At 45.3% G+C, this 24,355-nt stretch overlaps 1 protein-coding gene across 10 annotated transcripts in view; it reads right to left on the bottom strand.

Moving 5' to 3' along the window:
• The window catches only part of Rbcn-3A (rabconnectin-3 alpha), a 184,406-nt gene that overhangs the window by 153,429 nt on the left and 6,622 nt on the right, over positions 1-24,355 (bottom strand). For all 10 annotated transcript variants that reach the window (XM_075680510.1, XM_075680519.1, XM_075680514.1 and 7 more), the window contains 5 exons: positions 16,119-16,228; positions 15,906-16,032; positions 8,189-8,374; positions 6,390-6,568; positions 202-471 (listed from right to left, as the gene is read on the bottom strand). In XM_075680510.1, coding sequence (XP_075536625.1) covers positions 202-471; positions 6,390-6,568; positions 8,189-8,374; positions 15,906-16,032; positions 16,119-16,228 — 872 coding nt within the window. The remainder of the gene's footprint in view (positions 1-201; positions 472-6,389; positions 6,569-8,188; positions 8,375-15,905; positions 16,033-16,118; positions 16,229-24,355) is intronic.

The following is a 24,355-nucleotide window of genomic DNA, read 5'->3' as shown; positions in this document are numbered from 1 at the left end:
CGCACGCACGCACGCACGCACGCACGCACGCACGCACGCACGCACGCACGCACGCACGCACGCACGCACGCACGCACGCACGCACGCACGCACGCACGCACGCACGCACGCACGCACGCACGCACGCACACACACACACACACACACACACACACACACACACACACACACACACACACACACACACACGTCGCTACCCACCACCAGCTGCCTCTGGATCCTCTGGCTCATTGGCCTCTTCTTGGTTTTCTTCAGCTTCTGCGTCTTCAGCAGCCTTGCGCTGTGCCGCCAACTGCTGCCGCTGCTGCTCTCGTCGTGCCTGCAGGGCCTTCAAGCTCAACTCCTGGATCAGTTGCTCCGTGGCACTGCTGAATGACATCTCCTTGTTGTTGAGCCAGTGCAGCACAAAGTTGGGCTCCTGGACTCCACCCCCTGAGGCAGCTCCACTCATGCTTGGCACCAGCGGGATGTCTGCAGGAATGCCATCAAACATTTGAGATTAAACACCACACAATGTTTCCTTTTGCTCAAATTAAAGCATTATTACACACAGTTGGCTTGTGACAACTTCCGACATCAACAGGCAGGAGCACTTAAACCCTCAAACACAGCATTCCCAAAGGAAATATAACAGTAAGAAAATGACTGTTAGATACAGTGCTGCACCTCAATATAATTCGTCATCCTTGAGTGGAACAACTTGACTGGTGCTGATGCTTTAGGAACTAATGACTCATTTGCCATCATACTCAAGCGACAGCTGCATGATACGCAGTCATGATGTAAAACATCATCCCCATAGTATGGTGATAAAATTTTGCCTAGAAGTTGGACTTCACAGCAGTGTCCACCACTCTGCCATGAAGCCATGAAACAAAATTTCGGGCCTCTTCAAGTACGAATTATCATGGTTCAATAGTATTTTTGCCTTTGTACATTTTACTAACAGATGTAATTATTACACACTGACACTGTCATCTTATTTTTGTCTTGTTTGTATACCTTTCATTATATTTTTTCCTTGCCTTGTTTGCAATGTACCCCTATCACAATCATGCTCTCTGGGTCACATATAGTACAAATCAATAAATGAGGCTGTCAGTTGTCAATGAATACGTTATTTTGACTAAGTGTCAATGACTATGTTCAGTCTAATAACTATGGCTGTGCACTGGAGTTAGAAAATTTCAGTCTTTCTAGAAGAAACCATCACATCAACTCATTGGAGAGACAATTGAGACATGGAAGACACCATAATTTCTTCCTTAAAGGGACACTAAAGGTTACTATTAAGTCAACGTGGACTGTTGAAATACCATCCCAGAAACCTCGAAACGCTTGTTTCGTGCCAAGGAGAGACTTATTTTAAGAGAAAATGCGTTCTGAAGCGTCCGCGTACCTCTACCGCAGTTCAAATCGCCCGCCCTCCGATCGAGGAGTACTGACATCATGGTCTCATAGTGACGTTGCGCCATCGGTGAATAGAACGGCGTCCACAGACGGCGCTACAGCTTTTATGCGCAAAACACAAACGCGTGGCCAGAAACGGAGCCAAGACAGAGCCGACAGCAGAGCGAAAGCGGGAGTATGGTGGCTAGAGGAAGGAGAAACGCGCGACCATAAGCTGGTACTTCATTCTATGACGCAAACTTCGAAACTCGTCGCAATGGAACCTGACAACGACAGATTGGCTCGCGAAGGTGGGCTCAACTTCAGCGATTTGAGCACTGACGAGTGCGACCTGCTGCTGAGGGCTTGCGCTGCCGGCGTCGTTGCGTACTACGACGGCAGCCTCGACACCGGCTCTCCGGAGCGGGAAAGCAACGAGGGCTTCCCACGACATCACATGGACGTGGCATTCTCGCTGCTTCTTCCAAATGAAAGTTTCGCGAGCCAGCAGAACCCTCACAGCACGACGCGATAACGAAACTACTGAAACTCCAAAGCGTGCGCGGCGCAGAGTCGAGCGAAAACGAAACCTTTTGACCACCCATATTACTGAAGGGTAACGTCAAAATGTTATTTTTTCTTAGAATCAAATAGACGTAGACAAGTAGCATTTTTTTCCGTCTTTTAATCGAATGAAATGATATTTTTATTATGAGTAGTTGAGTATTAGTAACACAAATTATGAGGAGTGCTTTCGTCATCGGGCTAGTACCGGAACGTCGCTGGGGGGTCTCAAATCGTGTCATGCATTTACCTCAATTTCTCGGTTACTAAAGCTCTGTTCGTGATTATATTGACGCCTTAGACGTTCTAGAACATTGCTCTACCACTTTAACTTGAGTTTCTGGTAACCTTTAGTGTCCCTTTAAGGCCTGCCTCAAAAGTTTTTCAGTGCAAAGCACAATGGGGAATGGATTATACAAATTTTGAATTCAGGTGCTGCTTGACAGCAATGTGTATCACAATGCTGTGAAGATAAAATATGAAGATTAAAAAGATGTAAGCATTGTTGTATGTGATTACTTGCTATATTTATATGCATGCATGGAAAGGGTTATATGCATATAACCCTTTCCTTCCTTCTTCCAAGAGTAGTAGATAGGAATGTGGATTACATATGCATGGAGTGAATTGTATGTACAAAAATACAACATCTAATCTTGAAGGGGCCCTTCAACACTTTTTGAGCATTGTGAGAAAATGTTGCTAAGCTGTTAACGAGACTCCTGTGAACACGTGAGCCAAATATTATTGCACCACATACCGCAGGGAATTTACAATTTCATGCCAAAGGCAGTGAAAAGTTGCTTGCTCCCTCCTGTGCAATGTCGTCATGCAGCAGCATCACAAGAAGCTGGACCCACAACAGCTATTGGTTGATTCATGATTGCGAGAACACTCTCAGTAATACAATTATTGCTCACTCAAGTTAAATAAATGAAAGATATGTGTGTCTGCAATGTCAAAAAGACCGAAAAAACCACTTCATTGCTGCACTGCTGGTCTAGGCATGGCAGTTGCGTGCTGCTGCATCTGCAGCGCTTGGCCTCTGAGGTGAAAAGCATAGCTTAGATACTGCAGCCACCATGGGGTACTGCCATGAGCACTCTCGCCTTCAACCTTTGGACGGGGCCAGCAGAACACTGCTCCCTTGCGCCCCCTTGTCGTCTCCCCTGTGTAGCTTCCAGCACGCCAGTGGAAATGAAAGAAGACTGCAAGCTGCTGACGGGTTCGGTAACTACGTCTAACTTCACTTGTGTTTGAAGGATTTGAAAAAATTTTGTGGCAAGAGATTCGTGAGCTGACATAATTTAATAGCAACGTCATTCTATGATTAGTCAGAAAAGTGTGTTAGAGCCCCTTTGTCATGGTGCAGCATTTTTCGAGTTGGTGAAGCACCGATGAACGGGCGGCAGAAGGTCGTGGGAGTAGGAACCACCGAGCAAGATGTGTACTGCCGGCCACTCTGGCAAGCAGCCGAAAATGTCGAAGGCAGGTTTAGATACTATTATTATTATTATTATTATTATTATTATTATTATTATTATTATTATTATTATTATTATTATTATTATTATTATTATTGTTGTTGTTGTTTTTGTTGTTGTTGTTGTCGTCGTCGTCGTCGTCGCAACCTTGATGTCCCGTGAGTCTTTTGTAGGAACCCTTGTGCATTCTCTGTCCCGCACATGCATTGAGAAGGTTGCTTAGGCGGGAGGGGTAGCGAATACCTGAAATATGTGGTGTGTCTGTGCAATCTCGTATCCACGAATTGCTAACAGTGCAGGTGTGTCAGAGGGTTTGCCACTGTATGGCCGGCTGTCGTTCTTGCTTCTGCGTTTATCAACAGAGGTCTGCCACAGACTTAAAGGTGTGCGTGTGTGGCTGTATGGTGCAATGCAAGGGTGCGACCCCTAACAGCAGGTGGGAATCACCTGTTCCTTTGCCCCTAATTTAAGAGGGGCAGGGCCAAGACATTGGGAGGAGTTGTGATACAAATGGGTGAACTTGACTGAATGGTCACCAATATCGGCCGTTCCCCGACCCAGGGAACTAGGGAAAGAAGAAGTTATTTAAACGAAGGTTTTAGTCCCAGCTAAGCAGTCTAGAAGCTGAACCTATAATCTGCTGAGAAGCAGTTGAGGACCTAGTGCTGTCCAGTATCGCCTGGGCTGCTCCGCCGCGTCTGAACTCCGAGTGACTAGTTGACGTAAAAGACGACAAACCAATGTATGCAACGAAGCTCACGGTAGTTCCCCTCCAGTTAGCTCAACCTGCTCGAGGAAAGTAGTCAGATAAGACTCCCAGGAAACCGAGCACAGCAATCGCATCCACCGCAAGAAGATCAGCCCGCCAGCGTTCTTCGGGAAAGATCTGCCATCGACTCCACGGTTTATGGACTTGCTGCTGCTGCCCAGCCATGCGTATGCCATCATTTGTTTTCTTGTGAACTCTGTTTTAATGGACCACTGTTAAGTGTATTCATGTGTAGTGTTAGTTCTTATATCCACTGTGAATTGCTTGTTGTATATTAAGTGCATGTGCATTAGTGTTCTTGTGTTTAATTCGTGTATCATTGTCAGTCGATAAATATCTTTTTTTTTCTTTCTCCCGACTCTGATTCCTTCACTGTGTTCGCTTGACTAGGGAACGACCAACTGACTTGTATGCCCTGTCGACGACTTTGTGCCAACGGCGAACAGGTGACAAGCTGTAACACCCTTCTATGATACCTATGTGAGCACCCGATTAGTTTTCTTAACTGTAAATAAAATAGCTGTTTTTGGAGACTCAAGGCATAAAGTAATAGCATGCATGATTACACATATTGTCTTCCTGTATATCTGTAGATTTCTTTGTTGTTTGGTACCATGTGATTGTTTAGCAAAGTAAGCACTATAGTGCTGCGCTTCCAGTCATCGTCTCTCCACACTGTTCACTCATCAAATCAGAAACAACTATGACCTTGTCTGAATTAGCTCAACTGTTTTGGTGTAAGATGCGTGCAAAATTACAACAGTAACTGAAATCAAAAGTACACATAGGTGTGCACTGCTTACCTATATACTAATCTGACGAACAAAAATACAAGTGATTTTTTTTTTGGCAGTGAATTGCAGTCAGTTGGGTATCTCTGGATCTGCTGCACTGTGCATCAGGCACTAAAATCTTGGGCATACATTCAGAAATTATGGGTTAGAATAGACCAGGAGCGCTGATTGATGATTCATGCAACAGGTTGCAGCCCTCTAGCTGCTTGATGGCATTCTTGCCGTCTCACTCACATCACTTTATCGTGTGTCCTGTGCCTGGCATGATCGTCATAATCTGGCCACCTGTTTTTTTCAGTTAGTCTTAACACTTTTTCATAACCGTGTACCAGTTCATTCATTGCATGTTCAAATGAGGTTGACATTTTTACAAAAACATAAGGAGCTCCTTTAACAGACGGTGAGAATTGTGTAATAAAAGGCATCTGCAATTACCCGACAAGAACGAGAAAATTAAGACAACACAACACTGAGTGCTGTGTGTTCTGGCCTCCTTGTTCTACCTTAGCATTATAATCATATCCAATTAACCAGCCCAGCAACAGCTTGACAGTAAACATTGCTAAACCATTTTGGGGTCAGTAAAAATAAATAAATAAACAAAATAAAAATAAAAAGATAAAAAGGAAAAACACAATGCTGGAGTGGGCAATATAAAACTCCAAGTCGAGTGAAAGCTTAAGATAACATATTTGATTCGGCACAGCTTAATGCTTTGGCTTATATGGTTGCTAGAGGATGTGGTTTAAGAGCCTAAACCAGTAATTTTCTTTTCCCCAGCACATATTGCAATTTCTTGCATATTTCTGTAGGACTTCCACTTCTGCCATTTTTCTCATTTCTTGTTTAACTGTGCTGTACAGGGATTCACTAGTGCCATGTATCTTATTAATTCTGCACTAAGCTCTATTTTATAACATATAGTGTTTATCTTTTCAAAAGCCACAAGTGCCAACTATATTTAGTCTTAAGTTAAAGATTATCCTTTATCAAATGTATATATCAAGTGTATTTTATACACTTGCATTTCAAACTTAGTTCCACCTCTCAAACATTAAAATAGCAGATAACTGTGTTTCAAGCTTTTTGTAAGTGCCCGGCAAAAATTTTGATTAATCAAACGATGAAAAACCCTGCATCGAAAGTGATTAACCGATGAAAGGCCAAAATGACGAATGATTAATCATTAATTGAATAAAATAATTAATCAACCATCCCTACTCCATAGTGATACAGTTTTAGCTGACACTAAGCGACAAGCCGGCGTTTTAGCTTGTCCAGCTGCTAAAAGCTCTTTTGAGACTCTGTGTGATGTGATGTGGGGTCTTCTCAGCATACAGATTCCCCCTGCCATAACACAAGTCATAAAAAGCGTGCTTTCAAGATTACCAGTCTCAGCATTGATGCTGGCTGCCAGATGAAAATGGAGGCCTGGTGCCACACCCGAGCCTTGGAGTCCGAAGCTATGGAAGTCATGCACGCTGTATGTGCTGGGAAGCGAGGGGATCGTCTCCCGAACTTCCTTTCCACTTTGGGCTGCCTGCCGCCTTTGGTATTCACTCAGGGACCTGCAATGAGGACATCCACATGCAAATTGGAGCTGCTACCATTCATGTGAGGACAAGCAAACAGATGAAAATAGCATGGGCAGATCAAAACAAAGAACTAAGTTCTGATCTACCTGCGATTCAAAGGATGTTCGCCATCACAGCAGTGGGTGGTGTTGGTTAACCCTCCCCCAGTGTAAGATCTAGTACACACAAATACGCAAGAAAATGTAAGCGAGTAGCTCAATGTTACAGCGTCGCAAGCGTAATGCGGATGACATGATGCCTACCTACAGCAAAGTGTCTTTTAGTCTACTTTTATTTCCTTTTTCTTTATTCAACATTTCAATTTATAGAATAAAACAGTTTATTTCCCCATTGCTTTCCCCAGCTCCATTGTCCGTTGGCTTCACGGGGTCGCAATGTTTAAAAAGTCAAGACCCTTGCTTGTTCTTATTCTTCTAGCTAGCGCGAGAAGAACAAAAAGACGAGTATAAAATGATTATATCCTGTACAGCAGGCACAACAATCATCTGAGCAGCTGAGAACGAGGAAGCAGAGATAAAGTGCGCTAAGGTGCACTTTGAACGTGCACTTATTGAAAATGCTATTAAGAGCCATATTCTTTTAATGTTCTGTTATTCATCTCTGTACATACGCTACTGTTTTCTTTTTTTTTTAGTTACTTTGTTACTTACTTTGTTTGGTAATTTGTTAGTTTGTCTTCCGCTTTTGCGAATTTGAGGGCTCGAAAAATGTTGTATTTACTGATGTATTCTTTTGATGCTGCTGAATATTTTTCCATTGTGACCACCTGTATTTTAACCCCCCTACGATAATGCTGTGCAGGCGATGTAGAGGTACCGAATAAATAAATAAATAAATAAATAAATAAATAAATAAATAAATAAATAAAAGGTCAATTGCAATTTATAGCAGTTGTTTGTTGGTCACATCAAGCATATTTGGCATCAAACATATTTACCCCTACCAAATGCTTCACTTCAAATGACCAAGAAAACCAATCGCGATTGAACTCTGTGTTGCAATTGGTTCCTTTGTGAGAGCTCATGAAAGGGAGTCAACAGGGATCATAGATTTCAATTAGCTTTGATTTCACTGGTCATTGAGAGCACTTGTGTGAATGCAGTAGTATTCTCAACTTATGGGAAACCTTTGTGTACACTTCAAATATTCTTTTTAGTACCATTCTTATCAGTGAAAAGATCAGAGGAGTGCAGTGTGTAGAAAAAGAGAAGGATGTACTACAATGTACTACAGAAGGATGTACTACAATCTTGTATGCTACTCACAAAGACTGGGCTCTAAAAGAATGGGCTTAGGGCTTACTTTTTAATTCAAGCCTCACTGCCTGTTGAAATTACTAGTTGAGATAAAAAAAACAAAGTGGAATTGGTAGGTGACACGATGCGTAGGGCGGGTAATCAGTGCTCTACTAGAGTAACAGAATGGGTGCCATGAAACGGGAAATGTAGCCGAAGAATGGCAGAGAAAGGGGCACACGATGAGATTAGGAAATATTCAGGAATGTGATGAGGTTGGGTGAGTCTGGTAACAAGAGATCCCTGGGAGATGATAACGACCACAAAAGTAACCAGTTAACCTGAAATGGCCACTTACTTCATATGCCGCAGCTTTTGAAGGATGCGTTGCCGGTGACGCTGAGTCTGCAGTCGCGGTGTCTGGTTGGCAAGTGCTTCGATCTGTTGCACGTTGATCAGCCCATCTTCAGGAAGCAAGGTCTGAACCCAGAGTCGGCAGATGTTGTCTCGACATGACGTGACCAGCATGTTTGCAACTGAACCTCTGGGGAACAGAAAGAAAGAGCGGAAGAACATTCTAACCCCCCAAAAATTACGCCAAGTAGTATGTACCAGCTGCATGCTGAAAATGTCTTGCTACTATTCATGCCCTAGGATATATTCAGCTCCGGATGGAAGGAAATGCAAAAAGTGCCAGGACAACAAACCAGCTTGCTATTCATCAATTCATGATACATGGCAATAACAGAGTGTAACATGTAAGCACAACATGTAACCTCTGACATTCTTTAACATTGCTAATGTTGAATTGAGTCTGTAAGCAAGATTACCTTCTTCACAATTCACTCTGGCTGCTTGGTGACTGTGCAGTGCTACAAGCTGGATAAAATACACATACAAAAGAAGTGCGCTGAGTACATATACAGTACAAGCTCATTAATTCACAACTCGTCAATTCGAAATTTTGGATAATTAGAACTAGCCACTGCGGTCCGCCAAGCAATGCATTGAAAGCTATATGTAACACATCCTGCTAATTCCCACTGAAATCCACACCGCCACCGATAATTCGAACTCTGCGCCATCGTGGATAGCGAGAGTGCTAGTGCGTGGGAGCTCGTTGGCGACACAGGCATCGCCACGCGGGCTCAGCAGCTTTGCTTTTTCCATCTGCGGCCCTTTGTTTAGGGCCGACTGGAAAGAGACGCATTTGTGCCTGGCCAGGCATGGCCAACGCCTATGTTGCAGATCACTTCTCTCCCGTGAGGTTCTGTATAAAGCTCAAGGGTGATAAAATGGTTGCCGTGTGCCGTACGCTGTATGTGCGAGGGTGAGCAGCGAACGCGGCTCGATCACGTGTGCATCAGCAAGGAAGGCGGGGCGGATGCGCACCCTCCCCTGTCGTCGCGAAGCACCGGGGTGAGGCTGAGGGAGGGAGGAAGAGAGGGGGAGGGACATTCTTTTCCAGCGGCTGCTGCTTATGGCACGGCGATGTGGGCGCTGGATCTTGAAAGCGATCCGTAATCTGGTCAAAGTGTGCACCTGCATGGGCCTCATCTTCAACGTGATGCGCAATGTTTTCAGAGTGCACGCAGTGCCGATAGCTTTGTATACAATGTGCTTTCTGCGTTTTGTTCACATTGAAGCAAGAGCTGTATGAAGGTGAATTCACTCACTGCTACTGCCGTGATTCCTCACTCCAGCATTCTTTTAGTGAGTTTCCACGGTCATCAAGCGATATGTGTTCATGTTTACCTGTGTGTGCATGACACCGTACTTGTTAATTTAGTTAGTAAGCGAATGTTTACATGTTTACACGTCCGATAAAACTACTATCCTTACTTCATATAGCTATCTACTAATTTGCTATTACAATCGATGCTTCGCTTTTCGGGCTAAACTACACATTTTTACAATTTTTTTCTCCGCGCCAGTCATCGCGATGAACACACGGATGGAGCAAGAGCCATTTCGACGTCGAGCACGTTGAACCGCGTTGGCTGTGTCCGGTTACATTGGCTGCGCCAGTGCTTCGAAGTATAGACGTTGTTGTTCACACCAATGTGACGTCGCGTTTGTGGGCGCATGCTCACACCAAGTCGGACTATATACGCGCCTTAACCGAGCGAATGTTTCCTCCAACTTTCATTAGTTCGAATTTTGAGTAATTTGAATTTTTGAGTAATTTTTGAGTAATTCGAATGGAATTCGAATTAACAAGCTTTTACTGTACACAACAGGGCCTGTCCTTTAACATACATAGTTACCAAAGATGGTAAAAAATTATTGCAACCTGACCTCAATGTGACTGGCTAGGTTGTAACCTAACCTAACCTAACAAATCGTAACTTTGATGAAAGCTCCACATCCAACACGTTTGCAGCAGTCAAGGATTTAAGAAATTGTATCATTTATAGTCACCAACTAAATGCACCACTTATTGCATTATATTGTTACAAGCACGGGGAAAAGGGGTTTATTTAGGCGTGCGAGAGCAGGAACGGCAGGCTACGAACAACAGGAATGGCCGCTGCACAGTCTTCGTTCTCCTCTTTTTTCCTCTTCTTGATCCACGCGTCCCTTTTACGCGCTTGGACGTAACATATACCTCTCCTCGCAGACAAAGCCCACTGGGCGAGTCAACAAGCTTGTCGTGGCGTGCATGATTTCAACCGTGCTACATGCGCGACTTGTGTCCTAGCAGAACGTCTACCATTGTTCGTGAGGCGCGCGAGAGTATAGTTCACTTCGCTGACTTTGTCGATGACAACATACGGTCCATCGTAGTTTGCCAGCAGCTTTTGGCACAAACCGCGCTTCCTTGTAGGAGTCCAAAGCCAAACAAGATCACCAGGGTGATATGCAACAGGCCGATGTCGTGCGTCGTAGCGGGCTTTGGAGTTTTCTTGTGATGCCAAAGTCCGCAGACGCGCAAGTCTCCGAGCCTCTTCAGCAAGGCATAGCGTATCGGCGACCGTAGGATTGTCGTGGTGGTAAAAAGGGAGGACAGTGTCGAGCGTATACCGGGGCGGCCGAGCATATAGAAGGAAGAAGGGGCTGTAGCCGGTTGTCTCGTGCTTGGCGGTGTTGTAGGCGTAAGTAATAAACGGTAGAACTTCATCCCAATTCTTGTGATCGGACGCAACATACATGGAAAGCATATTTGTGATTGTCCGATTAGTGCGCTCAGTGAGGCCGTTCGTTTGCGGATGATACGGCGTCGAGTGCCTGAGGTGCGAGTTACATAAACGCACAAGCTCTTCCACGATATCCGCCGTGAATTGACGTCCCCGGTCGCTTATAATAACACCAGGCGGTCCATGTCGCAGAACAATAGCGTGAAGTAAGAAGAGCGATACTTCGGTGGCGGTGGCTGATGGTATAGCCGCTGTCTCGCAATAGCGCGTGAAATAGTCGGCGCAGACAATTATCCAGCGGTTCCCCTTAGATGACTTTGGAAAAGGGCCTAACAGATCAATTCCAACTTGCCGAAAGGGTGAGCTGGGAGGTGGCACAGGTTGAAGCAGACCAGATGGGGCAGTGGTTGGGCGTTTCCGACGTTGGCACTGTATGCAGCTGGCAACATACAACTCAACCGAATGTCGCATCCGGGGCCAGTAAAAGCGTTCTTGGATGCGATAAAGGGTGCGCACAGTGCCTAAGTGACCGGAGGTAGGGTCATCGTGCATAGCCTGAAGGATTGCTGGCCGGAGACGCTCCGGCACCACGAGAAGGAAGCGTGCACCCGTGCTTGAGTAGTTCCTTTTGTACAGGAGCCCGTCACGTAGACAGTAGCTGCTTGTTGCACTTGAATGGGCAGAAGTGAAGAGTGGCTCCAATTTGGTGTCTGTCCGTTGTTCTGCTTTGAACGCATCGATTTCTGGAAACGCGGATGTCACAGAAGCGACGAGATGATCAAAATCGTCTGCGTCGCAGTCCGTCGTAGTAAGCGGCATACGGGAAAGGCAGTCTGCGTCAGCATGTTTTCGGCCACTCTTGTAGGCAACAGTGAAGTTATATTCCTGCAACCTCAAAGCCCAGCGCGCAAGGCGACCACAAGGGTCGCGAAGATTCACGAGCCAGCACAGGGAATGGTGGTCTGTGACGACTAGGAATGGGCGTCCGTACAAGTACGAGCGAAATCGCTGAACTGCAAAGATTACAGCGAGGCATTCTTGCTCTGTCACCGTGTAATTTCGTTCAGGTTTGCTTAATGAGCGGCTTGCATAAGCAATCACGTGCTGACGGTCGTCATAACGTTGGACCAAGACGGCACCCAAACCGACGCCACTAGCATCTGTGTGGATTTCTGTCGGCGCAGTAGGATTGAAGTGGCGAAGGATAGGTCGGGAGGTCAGCAGGAACTTCAGCTGACGAAATGCAGACTCGCACTCGGGTGTCCACTCAAACCGTGCGTCTTTATGTAGCAGATTTGTCAGAGGATAAGCGACGTCAGCAAAACCAGGAATAAATCGGCAAAAGTAAGAGCAAAGACCCAGAAAACTACGAAGTTGCTTTACTGACTGCGGCGCACTGAATGCCTCAACAGCTGCCGTCTTGAGGGGATCAGGCCGGATACCGTCTTTGTCAACAAGATGACCCAGCACAAGGGTTTGACGGTCACCAAATTTACATTTCTTGGAGTTCAGAACCAGGCCGGCGTTTTTGATGCAGTCGAGGACAATATCCAGGCGCGTATTGTGCTCATTGAATGTGCGCCCGAATATAACAACGTCGTCAAGATAGCACATACAGATGTTCCATTTTAACCCACGCAGAATGGTGTCCATGAACCTTTCAAAGGTTGCTGGAGCGTTGCACAACCCAAATGGCATCACATTGAATTCGAATAATCCATCCGGGGTTATGAAGGCTGTTTTCTCTCTGTCTGTCGGGTGTATCGGGATTTGCCAATATCCTGAGCGCAGGTCCACTGAAGAAAAATAAGAGGCCGAATGAAGACAATCAATTGCATCATCAATCCGGGGCAGCGGGTAGACATCCTTCTTAGTCACGGCGTTTAATCTTCGATAATCGACGCAAAATCTCCAGTTACCATCTTTCTTTCTGACGAGTATGGCCGGAGCTGCCCAAGGACTCGAGGACTCTTGTATTATTCCATTTTTCATCATGTCACTCACTTGTTCACCGATTATCTTGCGCTCGTTAGGCGACACGCGATAAGGCTTTTGCCTGATCGGGCGCGCAGATCCCGTATCGATAGTATGGCGCGTTCGTGACTCGGGAATCGCGAACGCTTTGTCCGGCTGCGCAAAGTCAAACACTGACAGATGCTTAGAAAGCGTCTCCACCAAGGTATGGCGCTCCCTTGTGCTGAGCGACTTGTTTATCATCGACAGAAGCTTTTTGTCTGAGACTTGGCGAGCGTCAGCAGGTTCGCACGGCGAGTCTGTTAGTACGGCTACGGACGAAGACGTGTATTCTGTAAAGTAGGCGAGTTTCAAGCCGTCTGGAAGTAGGACGGGTTCTGCCGAGCAGTTGGCCGTCCACAAGCCAGCACGCCCGTTGTCGATGGATACCACACAATGAGGGACAAAAACGTTCTTCTTCACACAATTTAGATGCATTGGCTCTACGGAGGCATCGAAACTGCCTGGAACTTCACCGCGACATACAACCGGCACGCACACCGAGGTGGACGCAGGCACAACAGTATCTGCAGACACACAAAGTTCACCTTGACTGCAAGTCTCCTCTAAGAGCCCGGACGAAACATGGTCATCGACGCAAACTTCCCCCGTGCGACAATCAACGGTCGCACCACACTGCCGCAAAAAGTCGATGCCCAAAATCACTTCGTGCGTCGATTGGGGAATAACTACAAACTCCGTCGCGAAAACTCCACCAGCCAGGGACACTTCAGCAGTGCACACACAAACAGGGCGCAACGACTCGCCGCTCACTCCACAAAATGTTGCAGCCTGGTTCCACGGAAATACAACTTTGCGCCCCAACCGACCTTTAAAACCGAGACTCATTACGGATACAGTTGCCCCGGTATCCACTAAAGCCATTGTAGGAACACCATCAACAAGTACATGCACTTTGTTCTTAATCATAGCAACTGCAGGGGGCATTTCTGTCGATAGCACGTGTCGAGCGACCTCACCCCCATCGGCCGCGCTAGCTAGTTTTCCGGTTGTGAAGGCGAGGCTGAGCGGCGCACTGGCGATGGAGATTGACGTAAACGCGGTGCACGAGAAGTTGGCGGTGGCGTCAAACTCCTGTCAGATGCCGGCGAGCGGCTCCGGAAGCTTCTCTGCCAGTAATCGTTGCCAGGAGGGACGCCAGCTGACCAAGAGGTGGTGCATGGCTGTTGAGTTGTCCTCGTAGGAGGTGTGGTCCTTGTTGAAGACCCCGATCGACGATTCCACGTTGTTGGGCGACGATTGCAAAATCTCGCTATGTGGCCCGCGACACCGCATTGGAAACACACCGGCAGATGCCGCAAATTTCGATGTTCTTGCACGTAGTCACGCATGTTGCTGTCGACTGCATAGCCAGCAGGTGGGTCCCATTCATCATGGCTAGGCATCGGCCGCCCGGAGGCGTGCGTGCGGCGAGGGCGTTGGTCGTAGTCATGATCTTGATAGCTTCGGGTCCCTCTCGTTTGTGGGGTAGACCTATACTCGACGGTCGCTGAGTGAACCGTGGGTTGCCATGCGGTCGAAACGGCCGTGTTTCGCACCTCGTGTGGTAAGTACGCACCAGCGATGCCGGGAGTGCAACGGTACAACTCTTCCCGATGGAGCAACTCTTCGCGAACAATCTGCCGTATTGTTGATGGAAGGTCAACACACGAACTCGGGTCTACACTTGCCACCGTTGTGACATTAGCCAGGCGACCGAACTTCGGTATTATCCGTCGCATCTTCAGCGTCTCGAAGGTCCTGCAGTGGCGAATGACGTCAGACACGGAATCCAAGCTTTCTTTGCCGATCAAAAAATTGTATACGTCTTCGGCTATTCCTTTCAACAAATGTCCAACTTTGTCATCTTCAGACATTTGAGAGTTGACTATTTTACATAGTTTCAGCACTTCTTCGATATAAGTCGTGCAGGTCTCGCCGGGAATCTGAGCTCTTTGCGAAAGCGTCTGTTCGGCGCGTTTCTTTTTTGCGCTAGAGTCTCCAAAACACGCTCTGAGCTCCTCTACGAAAAGCTCCCATGAAGTGAGCGTGTCTTCGTGATTCTCATACCAGACGAGTGCTGTGTCGGTAAGGGAAAACACAACATTTGACAACTGTGCGGTCGAGTTCCAACCGTTAGATCGGCTCACCCTTCGGTAGTTTGTGAGCCACTCGTCGACATCTTCTCCGGCTTTTCCTCCGAAAGTGAGTGGCACCCGGTAGTATTGCCACGGAACGCCAGGTGCTGGCCTTGAAGCCGCGTCAGAACCTTCGGGAATCTGGCAGGCATATTCAGTCATGTCAGGTGATGGTGGCGGAAGTCCGGCAAGTCGACGGCTTCGGCGAAGTTGTAGCAGCGTAGGCTCCGTGGTTACGAGGTGTACCCCGCACCTCCACCAATTTGTTACAAGCACGGGGAAAAGGGGTTTATTTAGGCGTGCGAGAGCAGGAACGGCAGGCTACGAACAACAGGAATGGCCGCTGCACAGTCTTCGTTCTCCTCTTTTTTCCTCTTCTTGATCCACGCGTCCCTTTTACGCGCTTGGACGTAACAATATTCTTTTCACACTAGTGTAAGACACCTTACACAGCTATGACAATGCTCGTAAGCTAGCCTCCTTCAGGTGACATCTATTGCCTTCTAAATGACGCTTCCCTGTGCAAGGCTACAATGGGCAGCATATGAAACTATACCAAATAAGTTTACAGATGAGAAATAAGTTATCAAAGGACCTTGGTAATCATACTCAGTTGTTTCCAGCAGAAAGATTAAATTAAATGTTTTTTATTGTAGTGAAAAAATTTAGGTCAAAAGAGGTTAAAATTAATGTGCACTTCTCACAACAAGAAATCTGCATGGAATACTGAATTAACAACAATCACTTTTATGCCATACTAACAAAAAAAAGAACAACTTAAACTTGCCGGGGCATAAACTTGCTGGTCTTGCGCCATGAGAGTCCTGTCACGGCTCGTGGGTGGGCCGCGTAGACAAACCCAAAGGTGCAGCCCCGATCCACTTGCTGTCTGGCGTTCCCGCCAGGGTCAGACACTGTGAACATGAACAAAAGCCCTTTGATGCCCCATCCACACACACACACACAAAAAAGAATGATACATGGAACTTTATTAACCCACCTTTATGCTGGCTGTTGTGCCAAATTTTTACTAAACGGTCACATTTTCCTGCAGATGCAAACAACGTGCCATCTGGTGAGAAGCGCAGGAAGCTCACAGGCTGGGATGTCCTGCAAAAGGGTACAAAAGTAAACATTTAACTTATGAAGCCAGTTTGCCCATCAAACAGTGTATTTAATATTAAATATTATACAACACTTGGCAATACATGTCATTACACTTTGACGTGCATGAAAACTGGCGAAACTGGAATGGTGGCAGGCGCAAATGTAGATCCCATGCCAGGCAGCATAAATATAAAATATGCATCTCCATGTCTGTGTACATCAAGGATTTCGTTCCAGACTTTACAATTTGAAAAAGCTTTTAGTAATACTGCCTCTGCTAGATGCCTGCAATGGCCCTAGTGATCACTGATTGCCAAACAAGAGATGTTTTGTCTGACCACTTCTGATCACTTCGAATATTATTCCTGTCTATCTTGTTTTTGATGCCACTAGTGTCATTAGCGTTGCAACAGCAACCATTTAGCACCCACACAACCCAGCACAACCAAAAGGCAACACAACAGCACCTGGGACAAGCAGGCACCACTGGTCCCATGGTCTTCTTCGTCTTTGTGTCTTGTTTCACGGAGTTGTGTTGTTATAAAATGCAGTAATATCAACTTGCCCAACTTTCCATCCTCTAGTGTGCATTTTGCCCCAATGTGCAAAGGCACAAGGTGATTTTAGCTGACAGTTCCTTGTGTTCATATATCTTCAAGTTTCAACACGGTCATACTATAGCACAATTGTGAATAAAAAATGAAGAAAAAAACGAAGTAAGAGTTCTTATTTTGTTTTGATTATGAGCCTACAAGATTCACTAACTCTGAGACATCTTTTGAGCACACCATGGAAAAGCACTAGTAGCAAGCAACGCTGCAGCAATATATAGAAGAATGGGAATAGCAGATACATTTTCAAGCTCAAGCTGCATGAATCTGGTACTCGAGGCATTCGTGAAGCAAGATTTCACGAGATATCGCGGACACTATAGTGGGAACATAATGCACACATTCCACAGCACCACTGCAAGGTAAGCCGGATACAAGTGAACTGGATTAATTCACCGCTTTTGATTGAGCTGCCAGTGTTGTAGCAACATCACAGTCACAGCAGTGTTGCACACAATCTCTACAGCCGTCCTTGACTGCACTTCCCTTTTCTTGGCACCCATTCTGTAACCCCAATGGTCCACCAGTTATCTAACTGACGCATTACACAACCTGCTCAGCTCCATTTTTTTCTCTTAAATGTCAATTAGAATATCGGCTACCCCCTTTGCTCACTGATCCCACACCACTCTCTTCCTGTCTCTTAACGTTGTGCCTGACATTCTTCGTTCCATTGCTCTTTGCGTGGTCCTTAACTTGTTTTCGAGCTTCTTTGTAAGTCTCCAAGTTTCTGCCCCATATGTTAGCACCAGTAGAATGCATTGATTGTACACCTTTCTTTTCAATGATAATGGTAAGCTTCCAGTCAGGATCTGAAAATGTCTGCTGTAGGTGCTCCAACCCATTTTTATTCTTCTTTAAGTTTCCTTCTCATGATCAGGGTCCACTGTGAGTAATTCACCTAGGTAAACATACTCATTCACAGACTCTAGAGGCTGATTGGCAATCCTGAACTGCTGTTCCCTTGCCAGGCTATTCATCATCATCTTTGTCTTCTGCATATTAATCATACTCTCCCTGTTAAGGTCCTCAATCACTTGTTGTAACTCGTCCCCAGTGTTGCTAACAGGGTAATGTCATCTGCAAATAGAAGGTTGCCGAGATATTCACCGTTGATCGTCACTCCTAAGCCTTCCCAGCTTAATAGCTTGAATACTTCTTCCAAGCACGTAGTGAATAGCATTGGAGATACTGTCTCCTTTTCTCGCCGCTTTCTTTATAGGTATCTTCCTACTTTTCTTGTGGAGAATTAAGGTAGCTGTGGAATCTCTGTAGATATTTCCAAGATATTTACGTAAGTATTCAGTCCTCCTTTATTACGTAATGCCTCTGTAACTGCTGGTATCTCTACTGAATGAAATGCCTTTTCATAATCTAGGAAAGCCATGTAAAGAGGTTGACTGTACTCTGCAGACTTCTCCATTACTTGATTGATGACACGGATGTGATCCATTGTAGAGTATCCCTTCCTGAAACCTGCCTGTTCCCTTGGTTGACTTAAGGCCAGTGTTGCCCTTATGCTATTGGAGATTGTCTTGGTGAATATTTTATAAAATACTGAAAGTAAGCTAATAGGCCTATAATTGTTCAATTTTTTAACGTCTCGCTTTTTCGTGGATTAGTATAATGTTGGCTTTCTTCAAATTCTCTGGGACCCTTGAAGTCGATAGACACTTCGTATAAAGGGCCGCCAGTTTTTCAAGCATCCATCTCCATCTTGATTACATCTGCATCTTTGATTAAATTGACTGTTATTCCATTTTCTCCCGCCGCTTTTCCTCGTTTCATGTCTTGCAAGACCCTTCTAACTTCATTGCTAGTTATAGAAGGGGCCTCTGTAACTTGTTCAATACTACTTCAAATGGAGGTGTTGTGGCTGCTGTGGGTACTATACAGGTCAGAATAGAATTCTTCTGCTGATTTTACTACATCTTCGAGACTGTTGATGATATTACCTTGCTTATCTTTCAGTGCATACATCCTTGTTTGTCCTATGCCAAGTTTCCTTCTGATTTCATGCTGTGTCCATTTTTCACTGCTTCCTCAGTCTTTCTCACATTATAATGTTGAATATCCCGTATTTTCTCCTTGTTGATCAGTTTTGACAGTGCCACGAATTCTGTCTGATCTCTTGAATTGGACACTTTCATTCTTTGTTGTTTCTTTATTAGGTCCTGCTTTCTTCATTATGCTCCCTGCTTTATATAATGCTCCCCGGAAGTAAGCTGATGGGCCTATAATTTTCAAATTCCTTTAATGTCTCCCTTTTTGTGGATTAGTATAATGTTTGCATTCCTCCAGTTTTATGGGACCCTTGTAGTCGATAGACACTTCGTATAAAGAGCCGCCAGTTTTCCAAGCATTACGTTTCCTCCATCTTTGATTAAATCAACTGTTATTCCGCCTTCTCCTGCTGCTCTTCCTCGTTTCACGTCTTGCAAGGCCCTTCTGACCACATCACCAGTTATAGGAGTTTCTGTATCCTGTTCATTACTGTTTCCAATGGAGGTATCCCAACTCCTCTGGGTATTGTACAGGTCAGTATAAAATTCTTCCACTTCTTTTACTATATCTTCGAGACTGCTGATGATATTACCCTGCTTATCTTTCAGTGCATACATCTTGATTTGTCCTATGCCAAGTTTCTTTCTCACTAATTTCAGGCTGCATCCATTTTTTATGGCTTCTTCAGTCTTTATCACATTATAATTTCGAATATGACTTATTTTTGCCTTGATCCGTTTTGACAGTTCCGCAAATTCTATCTATCTCTTGAGTTGGACACTTTCATTCTTTGTCGTTTCTTTACTAGGTCGTTTGTTACTTCAGAGCGCTTACCTACTGGTTGCCTTGGTGCCTTACCTCCAACTTGAATTGCTGCTTCTGAAGCCAGCCTAGTTACGGTTTTATTCATTACCTCTATGTCATCTTCATCTCTCTGTTCTAAGGCTGCATAGTTGTTTGCAAGCACCAGCTTGAATTGGTCTGCTTTTACCCTTACTGCGTCTAGGTTCACCTGTTTCTTCTTGACCAATTTTACTCTTCCTATCTTCAAATTGAGGTGAATCCTAGCCCTCACAAACCTATGATCACTGCACTTTATCCTACCTAACCCTTTTACATCGTGCACTATGCTGGGATTGGCAGAAAGTATGAAATCAATTTCATTTCTTGTTTCACCATAAGGGCAGGTCCACTTTCTGTTGCGATGCTTCCTGTAGAAGGTGTTCATTATTTGCAGCTTATTCCTTCCCACGAATTCTATCAGCATCTCTGCTCTAGCGTTCCTATAATCGATGCTGTAGTTGCCAATTGCTTGTTCACCAGACTGCTTCTTTCTAGCCACTTTTGCATTAAAGTCACCCATTACTACAGTATACTGAGTTCTCACATATCTCATTGCTAATTCAACATCTTCATAGAACTCATCTATTTCATCATCGTCATGACTGGAGGTTGTAATGTAGGCTTGTACTACCTTTATTCTATACCTCTTTAAGTTTGTTATGACTATTGCTACCCTCTCACTGATGCTGTAGAAGTCGTCAATGTTGCCTGCTATATTCTTATGGATTAGGAATCCTATCCCGTATTGCTTCTTATCTGGGAGTCCTCTATAGCAGAGGACGTGGCCATTTGTCAGCACTGTATAAGCCTCACCAGTTCTTACCTCACTAAGGTCAATGTTATCCCAAACAATGCCTGATAGTTCCTCAAAGAGTCTGGCTAGGCTAGCGTCACCCAAGATAGTCCAGGTGTTAAACATTGCCCGGGTCAGTTTCCAATGGCCTATTGTACAGAAGTGTCATTAATTGCAAACTACTTTTAAGCTGCTCATTTACTTATATGACAAAAATTTCAAAAGCTTTGCTTCACAGGGGAAGTGGAAAGAAATAATTTTGTGATGATACCCTAGAGGGTCGATGGGACATATGCGTCCCACTCATCTGAAAGACCATTTAGTGTCAGTGGGACAAATAGGTGCCATTTTAAAATAAACAGCTTGGTCTAGAGATGTGAAATTTGCTGGAAACTATTTCTAAGCCCCTCCTTTATTCATACCATGCTAAACATTTTAAGAGTTTTGTAAAAAATATATGCTGTCCTATAAAGGGTACACCTGCAGTTAAAATAACTCCCCTGCTTGCCCAATGTACCTTCCTTTCACTTTAGTACGCAGAGTACTGGTACATCCGACTTTACTGAAGGTACTACCATGTCTGACAGGATGTTCAGTTTGTTGCATTCTCTCGGCAATAGTGAGAGAATAGAGTTAAGGGCCCCGCGTCGCTGAAAATCCGGCGTCAACGTCCCACGTTCAGCGTCGACCGTCTTTTCGCGAAAAATCATTCCGAACCAGGCATACCCAACCACGCAAGCCCTCTGCATAGCACAGAGACGTTAATGAAATACAATTGAACTTTTCAAAGTAAAATGGGTAAAAAAAAATCATAAAGTATGACTTACACACAACCTACAGACATGATAGCGTCATATTGTAATCCGAATATATGAGAAAACATAATTCTGTTAAGCGGAAACTCAGACACAAACCCCTTTTCCAGCGTTTCTATCGTCCATAGAGCGGCGCACCCGGTTCCTTGCAACACTTCCTGATGGATACTTTCCTCCACGCATCCGTGTGAGTGAGTTGAGTGGCACACGGAGTCGTCTGCATTCATTTGCTCTTGTGGATCATTTTTCTCGTGTATTGTACTATCGTCATGGAGAGACGCTGAATGCGCCTTGTCACTCTCTCCCCACAGCACACCACAACCTTCACCATCACGTGCAGAAGAAGCACAGTTTCAGATGACAATCACTAGTGTATCTTGCACATGGGCTTGTGCGCATCCATGCCTCCCCACCACTGTCGACTGGTCTGACCCGACTGCTGCCTGGTTGGCCCGAAAAGTTGAGGCGAGTGGAATGCGGCAAGGGGCTTGTCGTTAGGGTAGAGACCAACGGATGGCGCCGACTTCAGGCACACTGGAGTGGTGATGTTTGTGGCGGGCGGACATGTTTTTTGAGGTCTCATTGGCAGCAACGAAAACCTAAGCTTCTTGTGCATGCGTTGAGCTTGGTTCTGTTTTTTATTTGCAGATTTTTTTTAGCCTTTAAATAATAGTTGGCTAGCTTTCTTTTTTCTCTTTTTTCATGTGCGCAGGTGCGTTTCACATATATTTGGTTTTGCAGGACAGTCGGAGCATCCCTTCGCGCCACGTGCTTCAGCACGTGCAACCGTGTGGGACGTTAAATCTTTATAGCATTTAAATCGTAATTTGGAAGTAGCAAGTAGCAAGACTAATAGCCATTAGTGATTTTACTGTATGTGCATTGATATCGGGAATATTGCTTTAGTAGGACAATGAGAGCGTGGCCGCGAGGTTGCAGACTTGCGAATATACTTTAAGTCTGTGCGGCATTTATTGCTTCTAAGACATTGGTGATAATTACTTTGAGGCATTTTAAGGATTGAGATACTGTGCGTGTTGGCTTTTGCTAGGAGGAACTTGCTCTGAAAGCTTTGGTGTTTGCATTAGAAAAAGCTAAGTGCAACACATGGCAAGAAAGGTGGCAAAGCGTGCGGTGTGTGGGGGTCCCTCAAGGTAGACGAGGGGAAGGATGAGGATGGAGAAGAAATTGAGTCAATCGGTAGACACTGTGATGTCGATGCTAGGCTAAAGAAAATGAGTATTTCCAGCATGAGCTTGTGAAACAGGTCGAAGAGCTCAAAAATGAGCTAAATATGGAGCGTGATGCACGGAAGGGACTGGAAAGAAGACTTTAAGCAGCCGAGGAAAAGATGAACAGGGCCGCCATCATGAATGAGAATAGTCATGACAATGGCACGCAGTCTCCCGACGTGACAGTGTAAGCAAAAAAGATGGAATCTGTGCAATAAGGGGAGCGGGTAGTTGGAAAGAGCTGTACCTTGAGGCTGCCACAGAGGAAAAGCAAGTACATAGGAGTCAATGCCCCTTGTCAAGTCCAAATCACATGGAAAAGGATAACAAAGGGAAGCAGGGAGAGGCCTCGACAGTAGGAGAGAGTGAAAGGGTGATTATTGCCGGCGACTCAAACCTGGCTAGGTGCTCAGAAGCAATTGTGGAGAGGGTAAACGGTGAAAAAAGAGTAGCGGTAGGGACATTGCCAGGGCGGACACTGGGTTCTGTTACGGAGCGAGCAAAAGCAAAGCTCGCGGGAAACGCCCAAGGACACAACCTTGTCGTAGTAACAGGTGGGCTAAATGAGCTCTTGGCGTAGGGGGTAGACGCCTTGCGCGAGCTGTTCCTTCAGGTGCAGATCGTGGTGTGCATGGTACCAGAGGTGCCTGTAGGTTACAGTAACATACAAGGAGCCATAGTGGCTGCTAATGAGGCTATGTAGACAATGAGCAGAGAGAAAGGTTTCAAGGTGGTCGAAGTAAATAGGGAAGTGAGAAGGTGTGGTGGTTTCGAACGAGACGGGATCCACTTCAATTACAAGCTTGGACTAGAAGTGGGCTGACAACTTGCTGGTAGCGTGACTGCTTCTTTAGGGGGCCCACTGGTGCCCAAGAGGCCAGTGTAGGTAGTAAGGAAGAAGGTACCTTAGGAGATCCTCAGAACAGCATCGCCATCAATAACAGAAAAAGGAGGAAAACAAGAAAAAGGGCTTGCCATGCAATAAGCTACATAAACATGCGGGGCAGCAGAAGAAAGGAAAAGTGGGTAGAGATTGAGGAGTGGCAGAGAACGAATAGGGGTGTATGCGGTTACAAAACATACCTAAGAGACTCAGAAGAGCCGCAGTGGTTGAGAATTATGTTTGAGAAGGATGCAACAGAACTAAACTGGAAAGAAAGGGAGGGGGAGTTGGAATGCTCATCCATCAGGGATGCAAATGGAAAAGAGTAAATTCAAAATGTCAAGAGCATCTTTGGTTATCAGGTACAATGAGTGGAAAGAAAACTTGGCTGGGCGTAACATATTTGCGGACCAGAAATAATTGCACAGAGATAAATCAAGAGTTAGTGGAATGCCTAAGTGCCGATATTAGGGGTTTATAGAATGATGCCAAAATTATCCTATTAGGTGACATGAATGTCCACATACAGGATCTAGATGGCTATACCAACAAGAAGAGGAAGTCAATGCTAGATTTTTGTGAGCAACATCGCCTCGTTATTGTGAATACAGGGCCTAAGTGTGACGGGCAGACCACGTGGGAAGTGGGAAACTGGTAAGTGACCCTTGATTGCTGTATGATGACAGAAGGAATTCATGATAAGTTGAGAGAAATGGTCATTGACGAGGTAGGGTATAGCAGCATAGGGAGTCACCATATACGCATCATTTTGAAAATGGGATATGCAGTTGGGAAAGAGATCAAGGAGTGCAAAATGGCCAGACCAAATTTTAACAATGAACAAATAACAAATATAGTCACAAGAGTCAGGAAGAACTTGGCAAATGACCAAGCAAAGAGTGCGAATATAGTGAGCTTCTGAGTTTAATAACAACAGAAATACGGAAAG

This window comes from Dermacentor variabilis, chromosome 2, assembly GCF_050947875.1.
Source record: "Dermacentor variabilis isolate Ectoservices chromosome 2, ASM5094787v1, whole genome shotgun sequence".
Classification (NCBI taxonomy): Eukaryota; Metazoa; Arthropoda; class Arachnida; order Ixodida; family Ixodidae; genus Dermacentor; species Dermacentor variabilis.
This window is presented reverse-complemented; position numbering and strand designations above follow the sequence as displayed.